This window comes from Leptonychotes weddellii, chromosome 13 (assembly GCF_054177405.1).
Source record: "Leptonychotes weddellii isolate Sample4059 chromosome 13, ASM5417740v2, whole genome shotgun sequence".
NCBI classification, from domain to species: Eukaryota; Metazoa; Chordata; class Mammalia; order Carnivora; family Phocidae; genus Leptonychotes; species Leptonychotes weddellii.
This window is the reverse complement of record NC_138381.1, coordinates 75,423,192-75,437,900: the sequence shown is the minus strand read 5'-3', so window position 1 is coordinate 75,437,900 and position 14,709 is coordinate 75,423,192. Positions and strand designations below refer to the sequence as shown.

At 56.9% G+C, this 14,709-nt stretch overlaps 1 protein-coding gene across 1 annotated transcript in view; it reads right to left on the bottom strand.

Annotated features, from left to right (window-relative positions):
- Positions 1 to 1,341: 1,341 nt before the first annotated feature.
- The window catches only part of SETD1B (SET domain containing 1B, histone lysine methyltransferase), a 23,584-nt gene continuing 10,216 nt past the window's right edge, over positions 1,342 to 14,709 (bottom strand). The window contains exons 7-17 of the mRNA XM_081800956.1: positions 14,083 to 14,708; positions 13,458 to 13,719; positions 13,025 to 13,377; positions 12,838 to 12,940; positions 11,777 to 12,262; positions 9,223 to 10,476; positions 8,228 to 8,394; positions 6,345 to 6,476; positions 6,140 to 6,259; positions 5,924 to 6,061; positions 1,342 to 3,998 (exon numbers count right to left, since the gene is read on the bottom strand). Coding sequence (XP_081657082.1) covers positions 3,825 to 3,998; positions 5,924 to 6,061; positions 6,140 to 6,259; positions 6,345 to 6,476; positions 8,228 to 8,394; positions 9,223 to 10,476; positions 11,777 to 12,262; positions 12,838 to 12,940; positions 13,025 to 13,377; positions 13,458 to 13,719; positions 14,083 to 14,708 — 3,815 coding nt within the window. The 3' untranslated portion in view covers positions 1,342 to 3,824. The remainder of the gene's footprint in view (positions 3,999 to 5,923; positions 6,062 to 6,139; positions 6,260 to 6,344; positions 6,477 to 8,227; positions 8,395 to 9,222; positions 10,477 to 11,776; positions 12,263 to 12,837; positions 12,941 to 13,024; positions 13,378 to 13,457; positions 13,720 to 14,082; position 14,709) is intronic.

Genomic DNA, 14,709 nt, shown 5'->3' with positions numbered 1-14,709 from the left:
TCAGGACCTTTGCACTCACGGTTCCATCTGCCTTCAATACCCTCCCTCCAGGTGTCCACGGGGCTGATCTCCTTTGAGTTTTGTTCACATGTGGGCTAAGCAGACTTCCCTGACCACTGTATTTAAAATCTCACCCCCTCTCAACTGATACCCCTTCTCATAGCTAATTTTCTCCTTATCATAGCGTGTGTTCTTCATGTTTGCCTGGCTCACAAGAACACAATCACCAAGACAGGGGGGTGTCTTCTCCACTCCTGTATCCCCAGTGCCTAGAGAACCGTCTGACACATCGTAGGTGCTCAACAATATTGGGTGAATGAACAGAATGGCTAGCAGCTGCTCTTTTCTCTTTCCTGGCTCAGTCTCCCCCTCAGCCTTTCCTGTCCCCACGAATCCACCTTCAGTGGTGTTCACCTGTCTGGATGCACAATTCCGAACAGCAGCCCACCACCGAGGGCATCTCCCCTGCCTTCACAAGTGAGGCTGCAAAGAACATCTGTGTACGTATTGTTGCCTGCTTGTGGCTGTCGGGCTCAATTCCAGGCAGCGGAACATTTGGGCTGGAAGTTCATGAGCATTTTTAAACTGTTAATATCTAATTTTTCCTCCTGAAGGTTGTGGCAACTTAAGCTTACACTGATGATGCCCAAGTGCCCCCCGCCCCATGCCGGCCAGCACTGGCTATTTTGTGGTGGAATCTGCATGTCCCTGGTAAGAAGGGAGGTCAGGCATTTTCTCAGTCATGCTGCTTATGGCTGGGGTTTGGCGTCTGTCCTTCTCAGGGGCAAGTGGACAACATCTAACCAACTCTCCATGGGCCCCGTGGCTACCCCACCACTGGATCAGGCAGAGTTGAGACCTACGGGGCACAGAAGCTCTGGAATAGCACAAACACTAGATTCACTTAATGCTTCTTCACTTGTGGCTCTTTTTTCAGTCCCTTCCCCCTCAAATGCAAACCAGAGGGCTGTCCCCTGAAAACGAGTGGTGAGCATCTTTGAGGTACCACCTTTCCAACTTCTTCCCGTGAGAGCAATAGGATATTTGAGCTTGTTTCCTAATTGCAAACCTTTAGCAGTGTTAGACCTAAGATTTTAAGAAAAGTTGTAGAAGCAAAACTGAAAAGCAAAAAAACCTTGAAAGGTCTAGTCTATAAGTTGGCCCAGTTCACATAATCCACCTGACAGGCTCAGAGTTTAAGAACCACCAGTCTGAGTGGAGCACACCACACCTAGCTCCTTCTACCCGGAGCCTAGCCAGGCCACCCTCCCTGTGAGCCGTGTGTGCCCCATCAGAAAGAAAGGAGGAGGAGAGGGAGAGAGGAGAGCAAGAGAGATGGCGTATCTGTAAGAAAAGTCAGTATATTTATGGTTTGCTTTATAAAAGTTACTATAATACAATGGTACATAGTATTGAATTCACAAAAATATGAACAAATATTTACAGCAAGACACACCCACAACGGAAACACTTCTCTTCAAAACAAGTTACATACGGATGACAGAGTCTATATGCACAAACATCCCTAAAACTTATGGGTTCTCTTCTTTGCAGGAGGAGAGAGGCAGGGAGGGAGGGACAAGAAAAAAAAAAAAAAGGCAGAAACCCCCAACTTTTCAAAAGCAAACATTTGTTCAATGAAAATGAAGGTATTGAAAGAAAAATGAGCCATGTTTCTGAATATGGCAAACCATTTTGGGGGGGGGCGGGGGTTCCTGGGGACAGGGAGGGTGCAGCCCCTCGCCGCTTGGGCAAGGTGAGGCCAGGGTGAGGGGTGAGGCTGGCCCCCAACCCCGGTTTCCTCACATCCCCCTCCACTTCTTCTCGGGGGAGAGGGGTGAGAATGAAGGCAGCCCCTTGGGGGCTGCACAAGGAACTTAAATCAACCATCTCTACAAACTACACATTTCCTCATGTGAAAAATAAATATTTCCTCAGTTGCACAATTAGGCAGAAAACCGCAAACGGAAGAGAAGGTTGCCGCTGTGCCCAGGTCCCTCCTCTGTGTCTTAATGCCACCGATTTCATCGACCTTGAAACCTTGAAATTGGTGGGCACAATCTCAAACAGGGAGGGCATGGGGTAAAGAAATTAAAAAAAAAACCAAAAAAAAAAAACACAACAAAACCACCAACGACAAAAAAAAGAGAAAAATAACAATTCTTTGTACAGAATTTACATGATAACAAGCTTGACACAAGCTGAAGATACCAGAGGCTCCGGGCCTGGGCCTGCATCCTCAGGGTGGGGGCGGCCTGCTGGGAGCTTTCCCGTCTGGGTGAAGATGACTCCTGGTCACAACAGTCACTTTCCAGAAATTATTTACATGCCTGCTCTGCTTTCTGGGGTGAGAGGGACTTGCTTTGTGTGTGTGTGTGTGTGTGTGTGTGTGTGTGTGCGTGCGCGCGCATGTGTGTGTGTGAGTGAGAGAGAGAGATTTTTGGAAATACAAAGAAATGAGCAAAAAAGTCTTCCCACATGTTTCTACAAGAAACAATGTTCCCGAGAAAAAGTCCTTTATGGCAGCCTATATACAGAAGTTGGTTCTGAACTTCAAAAACCTATTTCTTCCCTTCGTTTTGATTTTATATACGCACAGGAAAAAAAAAATCCATGGAAATAAACCCTGAAGAGGATGATGGGAAGGGGGTAAAAAAGGTTAAGGGAAAAAAAACCAAAAAACCTGTCAGACTTAGATCTGAGTTTTAAAATCTTCTCCAAGATTTTCCTTTCTCTGGGAGAATAATCTTCTCACTCCAAAAATAAATATGCTCTTGCCTTCTTGGGATGAGGGGGCTGCTGGCCAGGTGAGTTGGGGTGTGGGCTAGGGATAAGCGGGTGAAGCTTATAAACAAAAAAATGCCACGTGCATATGGTCAGAGACCCGTAGTGGCGGGCCTGGGGGACCCGCCTGCCCTGGGAGGCCCTCCCACCCGGGTGAAGGTGAGGGCAGGAGAGAGTAGACAGGACCCTTCCCAGTGCCCCCACACCCACACTGGGGCCTCAGGGAGGCTCCCCCATTGCTGGCATTCGAATGAGAAAGTAAACATTGAACCCAAGATTTGGGGGGTGGCGGGGTGTGGGGTGGCAGGAAGAGCCCAGAGGGGAAATTCCTGCCTGGGACCAGCTTGGCTCCACCAGGGTCTGCTAGGGGAAATGGCGCCCCCAGGCTGCTGGGGAAGGAACAGATGGGGGCGGTCTTCTCACTGAGTCACCTCCGCCGGCAGAGAGGGGGCCTTGTGTAGTGTTCTGAGGTCAGAGCCGTGTGGCCCGACCCCCCTCCTCTCTGCAGCACCTGGCCCAGCGCCCTGGCCCGGGGGTTCCGGAACGTGGGCCAACACACCACCACACCGAGGCCTCTGCAGCCCCCAGCGGGAGTCCCCACTCTCTGATTCTGCTTTCACATTTCAACGGTTAAAACGTCTTTTCTTATGACGAGGAAGAGAGTAAAGAGAAGACAAAACAACATAGCAGCATTCATGGAAAGAGGCTGATGGGGAAGACAGGAAAAGAGAAGGACAGAGACAGAGAGACGGAGAGTGAGAGACACGGACAGAGAGTTTACGCTGGAGCTCAACGAAAATCCTGAAGGGAGCATTTTAAAAAACCAAAGAGACGTGGGCTGAGAGACAGAGAAGCCCTTTCCCACTGAGGGGCTGGAGCTGCGCTGGGTCCTGGGGGTAGTGTTGGGGGTGCCAGGCCCTGACATGGCCGCTGGGTAGGGGACAGCACCTGAAATGGGGGTGGGAGGTGGGGCTGGGCCCCGGGGCCCTGGGGTCCGCGCTCGGGAGCCCCAGGGCGGTGCGGGCAGCCTTCCACGGGGCCTAGTTGAGTGTCCCCCGGCAGTTCTCAGAGCCACACAGGCAGGGGATCTTGACGTCCTCGATGGGGAACTTGTAGTCGTAGGTGATCTCCTCGTTGACGTTGATGTGCTGCTTCGAGTAGATGACAATCTTCTTCTGCGACTCCACCGTGATCACCTTGGCATAGCAGTTGGGCTGTGGGCGAGGCAGGAGGGGAGGCTGAGCCGAGGACTCACCCGGTACTCCACCCAGGCCCATCGCCACGAGGCCCCCCGAAACCCGATGGAGCTCCATGCCCGAGGCCTGACAAATGTGCCGCACGACCCCATGCCCACTGGCCACCTGCTCGAGCCTCGGCTGCCCTATCTGGGTGACAAGGACCCCCCCCCGCCTCTGATACTAAGTAAGAATGATGATGATGGTAATAATAATAAAATGTTCCCCAGGGCTTCAATTTCCATTTATACTACAGGTGACTCCCCAAATTCTATTCCTGGCCCAGGCCTCACTTCAGAGCTCTAGAGAGGGGGTCAGCAAACACCAGCCGCTCGCTGCCTGTTTTAGCAAGCAGACTTTTATTGGCAGACGGGCATCGCCGTTCATTTACATACCGTCTACAGCTGCTTTTGTTACAATGACAGTTAAAGTAGCTGCTAAGAGACCCTCTGGGCCCCAAAGCCAAAAATATTTACTATCAGGTCCTTTACAGAAAAGGTTTGCTGGACCCTGCTCCAGACCCAGAAATCCAAGCACCTGCTCAATATCTGCCTTTGGCAGCTCCAGGAGACATTTTTGACTCCGTAAACTCAAACCTAAAACTCAAGGGAGTGGCCATGCCACGCGTCCAGGCCCCCAGACACCCGCCTCCCCCACCTTCCTCCACCGATGCTGGATCTGGCCCACGGCCACGCCCAGAGGGTTCTACCCCCAAAGACCTCTTGATTCTGTCCACTGCTCTCCACCCCCACTGCCACGGCCCCAAGCAGGCCCTCTCACCACTCGGCTGGACTTCAGCGGCTCCCCCTGCCTCTCAGTCCTCTGAGAAAATCTACTCCTGACCCAGCAGCCAGGGAACTCCTGTCACCCCGTGGCTCAAAACCTTCCAGCAGCCTGCCTGGCTTTTAGAGAAACTTCTCAGCTCTGCCGGCAAGGCTGAGTGATCTGGCCACCCCAGCCCTGCCAACCTCATCTCTTACCTGCCCTCTCGCCCCCTAGTCCATCCCTGCTGCCTGCTTTGCTGGCCCTCAAACAGGTGTCCTCCCCTCCAGGGCCTCCCTGAGCAGAATGCGTGCCCCACTCACTGCCACCCGGGTGGATCCCTCCAAACCCTCAGATCCCATAGGAGAGGCAAGACGAAGTCCCTACTGGCCCAGGTGATGATCCAGTCACGGTTGGGAGAGCTAGCTGGGTCAGCACACTCAGAGGGCCTGCACTCAGGGGCACATTTGGTTCTCCCAACAACCTACAGGGAGGGACTGTTTCCATCCAGATCAGGAAACTGAGGCACTGAGACATGACGTAACCAGACTACAGTTACAGTTCCACTTGCTGAGTAGCGACGTCGTGACTCGAAACCAGAGTTTGGCATCTGCTCTGGAACTCGCCTGCCCCGTCGGAAGCTCCCCATGTTTGTCTTCAGCATGAGACTCACCCGCGTTACCAACACTCACCGCCCCCCGGGCCAGCGCCGTCCACCACCACCATCACTAGCCACGTGTCACTATTTAAGTTAAACCAAATTAAATGAAAAGCTCAGTTCCTCAGCGGCACTGGCCACGTTTCAAGTGCTCAACCCAACACGCAGCTCGAACCACATCAGTGGACAGCGCGGATGCAGAGCATTTCTGCCACCGCACAGAGTTCTAGTGCACACCCCTGCCCCAGAACGAAAGCTGTTAACTATGAACCGAGCGGACCACTTCTTGAGCTCCTTGGGTCTCATTATGCCCATTTTTCAGAAGAGAAAACTGAAGCTCAGGGGAGAAAGACTCCGTATACAAAGCCTCCCCCCCCGCCCCCGCCCCCATCACCCGCGGGTGACCAGAGCTTGGGAAGGAGGCCACGCCGATTCTGTGCCAGAAGCTTCTGGGGGCAGCAGCGGCCCCATCCCAGGCACTCACGTTGCAGCTGTGGTTGATGAAGCGTGCAAAGTTGCCGCACTTGGTGGCATCGATGATGGTGTCGTGGTCCACCCGGAACATGTAGCTGCTGCCAATGCCCTCGTCCTCGTAACGCTTCTCCCGCATGTCCGCGATCACCTGGCCAGGAGAAGGCCTCAGTCTGGGCTGGACCATCCTGCCCCCAGCCCTACGCCCAGCCCACCGGGCAGCGCCTACCTGGCGGATGTTCTGGCCCACGTACTCAATGACCATCTCGTCAGCCGCGATGGGCTCCATGGCGAACAGGCCCCAGTCGTGAATGTGGCTCTTGCAGAACTTGAGCTTCTTCTTCCGGAACTGGGGAGGGAAGGAGCTGAGAGGTGAAAGCCCTGGTCTCAGTCCCGCGGCCCCCCTGGCTGCCCTGGGTGGGGCCCGGCCTCACCTTGAGCTGGTTGAACTTGAGCAGGTCACTGTCACAGCTGCCAGTGAAGGAGGACAGCAGACGGCGCTGCTCAGAACGCCGCTCCGAGCCCGCCCGAGTGGAGGCATGAGGCTGCGCCGGGATGCTCATGCCCTGCCGAGGACGACGGCGACAGGTCAGGAGGGGTGGCTGTCCCGCGGTTGGGGGGAGCTGGCCCACTCACCGGGGTCCTGGGTACCCGTGTCCCTATCGCATCCTTGGCGACACCCCCCGCCAAGCTCTGGTCCCTGTCTTCCCAACTTCCCAGCTTCCTTGCTCTGGGCTTGTCTGGGCCTGTCCCATCCCTACTTGTCACCTCTCCTCTTCCCTGCTCCTTCCTGCCAGAATCTGAACGTGCTCAACATCCTCCAGGCAAAGCAAACAGCACACCTTTCCCTTCACACTTGCCGTCTTTCCCGTCTCAGCTGGAAGATTTGGAAATGCCTCCACTTTCAGGAGGGAAGATGGTGGGTGTCTATCCACCCCGACCCCCGTGGCTCTCACCTGGGTGAGCTCATCCTTGCTGTGACCCTCTCTTAACACTTCCATCCTGATGACCAGAAGTCCCCCTCCCAGGCCCAAAAATCCAACTAAGTAACAGACCTTACTACCTGGATGTTCCACAAACCCCAAAACTCAAGCCTCCCACCTCAGAGCTTGGCATCCAGCTTCCTAGTTCCCCAAGCCGGACCCAGCAACGTCCCAGCCAGTTCCTTTGTCCCCTACAGACAATCTGGCCCCCAGGTCTGTCCTTTCAGCTTCCTAATACTCTACCGTTCCTGATACTCTTTCAAACAAAGCCACTTTTTTCTCACGGCAAACGCAGTCGAACCTACCCACGTGTCTCGACTGGGACCTGCAGCAACTGTGCCCCAGTCTCCCCTCAGGACCCCTGTAGTCAACTCTCCACATAGCAGCCAGCGTGAGCTTTGAAAATCGGGCTGAGCCACGTCACCCTCACCCTCTCTCTGGAAACCCCCATGCAGCTCGCTGTCACACAGAATACAAACCTAACCTCATCACCACAGCCTCCAGGGCCCGGATAACCTGTTCTGTCTCTGGCCTCAACTAGCCTTTCCTGCCCTTTCTCACACCACCCAAGATCCTCCCCCACCTCAGGGCCTTTGCACATGCTGTTCACTCTGCGTGTGACTTCCAGACTTAGTGAGTCCCTCTCCTGCTTTAACTTTTCTTTTTTTAAGTAGGCTCCACACCCAATACGAGGCTTGAACTCATGACCCCAAGATAAAGGGTCCCATGCTCTACTGACTAAACCAGCCAGGCACCCTTCCTGTTTTAACTTTTTATTGAGGCCTTTTTCTACTTCTCTGTGGCGTCTCCCAGTTATCCACATGGCTCATTTCTTTATACTCTATTCAGACCTGGCTCAACTGTCACCTTCTCTGACCCCTCTGACTCACCAATCCCTAACCTCCTCTCCTGTTTACCCCACTTGAAATTCCATGTTTATTTGTTCACTTATTTCCTACCTCCCTTCTGAAAGGTAAGTTCTGTAAGGAAGAGGATTTTGTTTCGTTCACTGCTGTAGACCCGGAACGGTGCCTGGAACACAGCAGGCACTCAACAGACATTTGCCAAATTTAAAAAGGAAAGAACGAACCTTCTGGAAATGCAACTCCAACTCGGCTCACATCCCTGATGAAAGCCTCGGAGGCTCCCACTTCCCACCCTCGCCGCACTTTTTCCCACCTGAGCGCCCAGGTGAATAACACCCTCTGTGCCGGCCCCTCTGGCTCCACAGGCCCCCATGCTGCCTGGCACCCACTGCAGCCGGGGAGGCTCCAGGGTGTCTGGGCAGCGACGGGCGATGCCAGGGGCGGAGGCAAGAGTACTGATGGCACTACCTGCGTGTCTGTCGGGGGCTCGTCGGTGCTAGCGCGGCTGCTGTTGAGGTATCTGAGCTTATCCTTCTTGTCGATGGTATAGAAGCCCTCGCTGCGGGCACAGCCCGTCACGTGCTCACGGATGCCATCGTCCCGTTTCTTTTTCTTAGCTGAAGAGAGGCTGGTGGGTGGGTGTGGGTTAAGGGCCACATGGACATTCTTGGAGAGCCCCTCCCAGTCCTTCCGGAGGCCAGCCTCCCTACCCTCAGGCTAACCTCCAGGCGGCTCCACCCCCCACAGCATCTCCCCATGCTCCCAGCTCCGCCGGGGGTACCTAGTTGCATGGCTCTGCGTGTGTCTCTTAGCCACTTTCTGCCTCAGTTTCCCCATCAGCAACCTGGGGCAATAACTATGCCTCTGTGAATGACTGCATATGCTTAGGTGCTTAGCAGACTTCCTGGAACAGAGAATTGCTGAGTAAATTCGTTTGATATAGCGGGGACGACGTCCGCTCCAACGGATAGCGCTGTCCGGAGTGGCCAGAGTAATAACCAACTATCAGGGTAGCATCGTGGTCTGGAGCCCAGATGCTGGAGGCAGATTTGCCTGGGTTCAACTCTCAGCTCTGCTACTTCATAGCTGTAGGACTTCGGGGAGGTCAGTTAACCTCTTTGAGCCTCAGTTTCTATAGAAATAAAAAACGGGAATCATAGCCCCTACCTCGCTGGGCTGTTGGGAAGATTAAATGAGATGATGAGGGGGCTAGAGTGGGCCCCCCGGTCCCTGCTACTGTGAGGTCGTACAACTGCGGTGCCACACTGGGCCCCGAGACCTGCTCACTCTGGGGCTGAGACGGGCCTGGCACAGAAGGTGGTGACTCCATATGGAGCCTGGCACGGTGGCAGCCCAGACACGGCTTCGTAGGTGATGGGGATTTGTGCTGGTGCCTTCGTGGGTGTCCTGGGAGACGGGGCCCAGGGAGGTGGGCGAGGACCGCGCCCCGTCGGCTAGGATATAGGGATGGTAGACCCAGAGGGTGTCATTGAGCCAGTCCATGCCGTTGTCCTGCTGCAGCAGCCGCTCGTAGGTGACACACAGGAAGCGGATGTCCTCCTCATCGATGCCACCATTCCAGATGTCATACAGGATGGTCATCTCCTCAAACTCCGACCGGGGCCGGAAGAGGGGTTGTGGTGGCGAGAGCTCGGGCGAGGCTGGGGCCACCAGATCCTCGTGGCGCTTCTTAGGCGGCCGGCGCCAGGGCCCCCGAACCTTGGCCAGGTCCATGAACTCCTCAGTGACCTCATCACGCCCGCGGGGGCCCGGAGGGATAGCCTCGGAGGGCCACTGGTTCTCTAGCTCCTTAAAGGGCAGCTTGGTGGACTCAACAAGGGGTGGCGGTGGGGGCGGAGGAGGCTGGGGGGGCAGGGGCGGTGGGGGGGCTGGGATCCCCGCGTTCCGGAAGTCCAGGGTCACGGCCCGGGGGTCGTGGGTGCTGGGAAAGACAGGGGTCTGTGGCTGGCCCGGCAGGAGCAGGAGGTCCCTGCCGAGGGTGGCCCCCGCTGGCGGCCGGACCAAGGGTCCATCCAAGGAGAGCACAGCCGGCGGGGATCGCCGGGGCCTGCCCGGCTTCCTCTTGATAGGGGGTGGGCACGGGGCCAGCGGCGCGGGCAACAGCGGTGGCAGCTGGGCAGGGGCCCGGGTCTGGGCCCGCAGGACAGGGACGGGCAATGCCAGGGGCAGAGGCAAGGGCAAGGGCAGGGGAAGAGGCAGGCCCGTCTCCAGGAGCACCGGGGAGGCCAGGGGGCCAGATCGCTCATCGCGCCGGCCAGCTGGGAGGGGACAGACAGGCAGGAGCAGGGGCCCGCCAGGCTCGGGGAAGGTGGGTGTGAAGCTGAAGTCCCGACCAGGTGTCCTGGGGAGGCCCCCACTGCTCAAGCTCGGGGACTGGGATGGGTAGGAGAAAGGGCTGCCGGGCACCTGTGGGGAGCTCAGCGACAGGCCGCTGCTGCCCCCTGACAGTGGGGGCTCCCCACTCGGCGTGGCCGGCACTGTCTCTGTACTCTGTGACTTGGCCAGGCTGCCACAGAGGCCCGGAGTACGCGGGGGCTGCTCCTCTGGAGGGGGCTCCAGAGGGACGGGTGGGTGTGCGGGGTCTGGGGTCTCGGGCTCTGGTGGTGGGCTAGGCGGCCGGGGCGGTCGAGGGGGTGGTAACGGCGGCTGCAGGGGTAAGGAGAGCAGCGAAGGGGGCTCCACTTCCAGGTCATCCTCTGCAAAGAGGTGGGCAAAACCAGACCATTACTATGCGATTCAAACATCTCGCAGTGCCCTGTTTATGCTGCCCTACTATGTGCTTAATACCTGACCTCATAGCCCTCTGAGCCTCCTGGAGTTCTGTGAGTATGGGGACTGTCCCCCTACAGCTAAACTACTCAAGGCTTCTCAGTGGTGTCAGGCACACAGTAGGTGCTTGATAAATGATGGTGGAATAAATGAAAGACATAAGGAGACATGGTTGCTAGCCTCTGACATTATGTCCTTAGAATGGTGTCCTTGTGAACAGGAAATGTCCCGTGGACCAAGAAAACGAGCTCTGCTATTGAATAAAATCCAACAAGTCCCTTTTCTGCAGGACTGATCAGAGCCTTTCTCCTAGCATTTATCTCCACTGTCATATAATACATTTTTCTAGCTCATCTGCCGTCATTTATCACCCTGCCCTAGAACGGGGGCTCCACGAAGACGGATATTTTTGTCTGTTTGGCCCACTGTCGTATTGCCAGTGCCTACAACAGTACCGGGGGTACAACGCAGGCTTAGTAAGTACCTATGACAATACTCAAAGGCCTGCGGTTCTGTAGCCAGATTACACAGAATTAAAGAAAATACAACAGGTTTTTTTCCTGAAGGACTTATCAGAGGTACGAACTAACCACACGTGGCTATGTAAATTTAAATTAAACTTAAACAACATGACAAATTCAGTTCCACTTGCCACATTTCAAGTACTCTTAGCAACACCGGGTCTAATGGCTATGGTATTGGACAGGGCAGAGAAAGAGGACGTTTCTATCACTGGAGAAAGTTCCACTAGACAGTGTGTTAGAGCCTCTAGTATGCTCTGCGCAGTTCCATCAAGGTGGGGGAGGGGGCAGTGGTGTCCACGGCCCCTCTCACCTGACGCAGTACCCCAAAGCCTCCCCCACCTGCCTGTCGCTAAAATGACCATGCACACGGCTGCCCCCCCAACCTGCCTGGGAGCATCCCATAGGACTCATGGGCCAGTGGGGAGTTATTGGCACTGAGGGCTGGGGGCAGCAGCAGTGCCCTGAGGGGACGCTCTGGAGTTCTGGCTAGGTGCCAGGCCCCATGCTGGCACATTATGTCCCCTCACCCTGTCCTCCCATATGACCTCATGCGGGAGACACTATCCATTGATCCCATGTTACAGGTGAGGAAACCGGAGCTCGGGAAGGTTCAGCAATTTACGCAAAGGAGCCTGGGCTCATTCTGTCAGCGAGGACATCCTGCCTCCATCCCCACCACCCCACCGGGGGCCGCAGGTGCTACCTGGGGTACGCTCCGGGGACGGCGGGGGCCGGGCCTCCATCTCTCCGGCCAGGGGCTCTGGAGACCGCAACCTGGCCCCTTCCTGCTTCAGGCCCGGCTCCTCGGGGGGCTCCTTGCAGCTAGCCAGCTCCTCGGCACACACAGGCAAGGGGGGCTCTTCCGGCATGGGCGTCCGCTCCTCGGGGGCTTCATCCTCAGCCTCGATGTCCACCTCCTCTTCCATGACCGAGGACTCTGTCACAGGGGCCCCCGTGGCCACGTCCTCCTCCAAGTCCTCGTCGGGAGCTGCGGGAGCTGTACTTTCATCTGCTGCTGCCTCTTCCTCTTCCTCCTCCTCCTCCTCCTCCTCCTCCCTTGCCACCAGCTCCTCTTCATCCTCTGAGGACGATGACGAGGACTCGGAGCTTGATTCGAACTCAGAAGACTCAGAGCTCTCGCTGGAGGACCCAGCTCCAGCCTTGGAAGTGGCGATGCTCACTGTCTCCTCTGGGCAGGGGACACAGGCAGGAGCCCTTCAGCATCTGCTGTGCTCCAGCTAGATGCTTCACCAAAGCTCTTAAACTGGTGGCACCCGGGCTCAACGTGGCCCTCAGCTATCTGGGGGACGTGTGCGTGTGTGTGCACGCACATGCGCTTAGATGTGGCAACCAGTTACCATTTTTAAAAACTGAGGTGAATCCACAGAACGTAAAACCATTTTATAATGAGTAATTCAGTGATATTTAGTACATTTGCATGTTGTACAACTACCTCTAGTTCCAGAACATCGTCACGAGCTCGAGAAGAAACCCAACATCTTTAGTGTGATACCGCCCCTCTGTCCTCCCATCTTCAGACCCAAGCAACCACTAGTTTACTTTCTGTCTCCATGGACTGACCTATTCTGCACCCGTTAATATAAGTGCAATTGTGCAGTATGTCATGTGTGTGCATTTTAATGAGTTCACATTCGGAAGGCAAGAAATCTTGCCCCCAAAGTATTGCTAAAAGCTGCTCAGGCTCTGCTCTGCTCTGCAGGGGGGCCCTGGGCCAGGACTGGTGCCTCGGCCTGTGCTGCTCACCTCCGTCTGAGTCCTCTTCTTCCTTCTCGCTCGCCTCCGACAGGGCAATGTCCTCATCGTCATTCTCAGACTCGTCCTGCTCATCACTGTCTTCATCGTCATCCTGGGGCAGAGGGATGGGAGGCAAGGGTCAGCCAAAGGGGCCCCTTCACCTACAGCACCCCGGGCCTCCCCAACCCAAGTGTACCTTATCTGACGTGGATGAGGTCGAGGAGGAGGAGACCTGGCTCCTGGGGCCTTCCTCCTCCTCCTCCTCCTCTTCCTCCTCCTCCTCCTCCTCTCCCTCCTCTTCCTCCTCAGTGCTTTCCCGCTCCTCCTTGTCGGAGGCCGAGGATGAGGGTGAGGTCGTGGAGGAGCCCGAAGACGAGGACGCCGATGATGATGAAGACACCGACAGTGACTCCTTCTCGTCCTCCTCCCCACCACTGTCCAGCTCCAGCGGCCTGGCTGGCCGTCGCCGCACGCCCACACCCTTGGGGTCCCGCTTGGTAAGCTCGCAAGGGGCATCCGCCATGTCCCGGTCCCGTTCACGCTCTGACTCTGAGGAGAGAGAGGGGTGTCTGACCTGGGCTAGGGAAACATTGGAGGAGATCCCAGCACCAGGTGAGAGGTGCACATACCTTCATCTTCCTCATCCACAGAGGTTGAAGGTCGCAGGCGCTTCTGGTCACCAGAAGAGGCTGTGTCTGGCGGCTCCTTCCTCTTGACCTTGAAGGAGGGCAGGCGGATGGCCCCGCGCAGCCCGATGCCCAGGCCGAGGCCCTCGTAGCCCAGGCCCTCACCCTTGCCCCACGACTCCAGCAGACACGAGGCGATGCGGTCCTTGGGCTTTGGCCTGTCCTCGTCCTTGTGCTCACCTGACTTCACTGGGGTCAGTGAGGCCTGGGGTGCCAGAGAGGAGGGGACTGTCACCATGGTTACGGGGCGGCCCTCTCTTAGCAGTCTGCCTTCCCTCAAAAGGGACAGCCACACCGTCACTGATACTTCCTTCCCACAAAACTGGCTGCGCTCTGTGCCCACGGCTCAAGACGCCGCCAGCGCTCCACTCGGCCTCACTGAACCTCAACGTCCCCACCTGCAGAGCAGGCTACACGTGGCAAGTGCACATCCGTGTCAACACACGAGCCTCACGAAGTCACACTCACTGTCCTACTTGGGGTTGCAGGGAGCGCTGCTTCCAAGAACACACCTGCGGGGGGGAGGGGCCGGCCGGCCGCCCTGGGGCACCCCGCACCCGCTGCCTACCTTGGCCATCCGCTCCTTCTTGTCCCACCACTCGTCGAAGGCCCGGAAGGCCACCACCTCGACCATCTTGCGGTTCAGGTCGCGCTTCATGATGGCCTTGAGCTCTTTGAGCACCACCAGCAGGACGCCATCGACAGTGGCCTTGTGTGGGTCCTCCTGGCGTGGCACGTAGCCTGGTGGCGGCACCGACGGGTCAAACTTGGGGAGGGGTGGCCAGGGCTGCCCACGGCCTGGCCCGCTGTTGCTCAGGGAGAACGGGCCCCGGTAGGGCGGCAGGTTGACAAACTGCAGCCCAGCTGAGGCCGCCGCCGCCGCAGCGGCCATGAAGGGTGGGTAGGGGCAAGCGCCCTGGCCGGTCATCAGACGGCTCAGCATCTGCGTTTGCATCTGGAAGGACATGGGCATGCCGCCCCACTGGCCACCCAGCACGTGGCTCATATCCACCTGCATCACGGGAAACAGCCCCGGGGGGAAGGGTGGAAGCGGCGGCAGGATGGGCGGGGGTGGGACACCGGGCGGGGGCGCTGGCAGGGGGGGCGGGGGCACTGTCACAGCTGGGTGGGCCGGGGGCGGTGGGGGCGGGGGCGGTGGCAGAGGTGGGGGCATGGGGAAGCCTGGCTGGGGTGG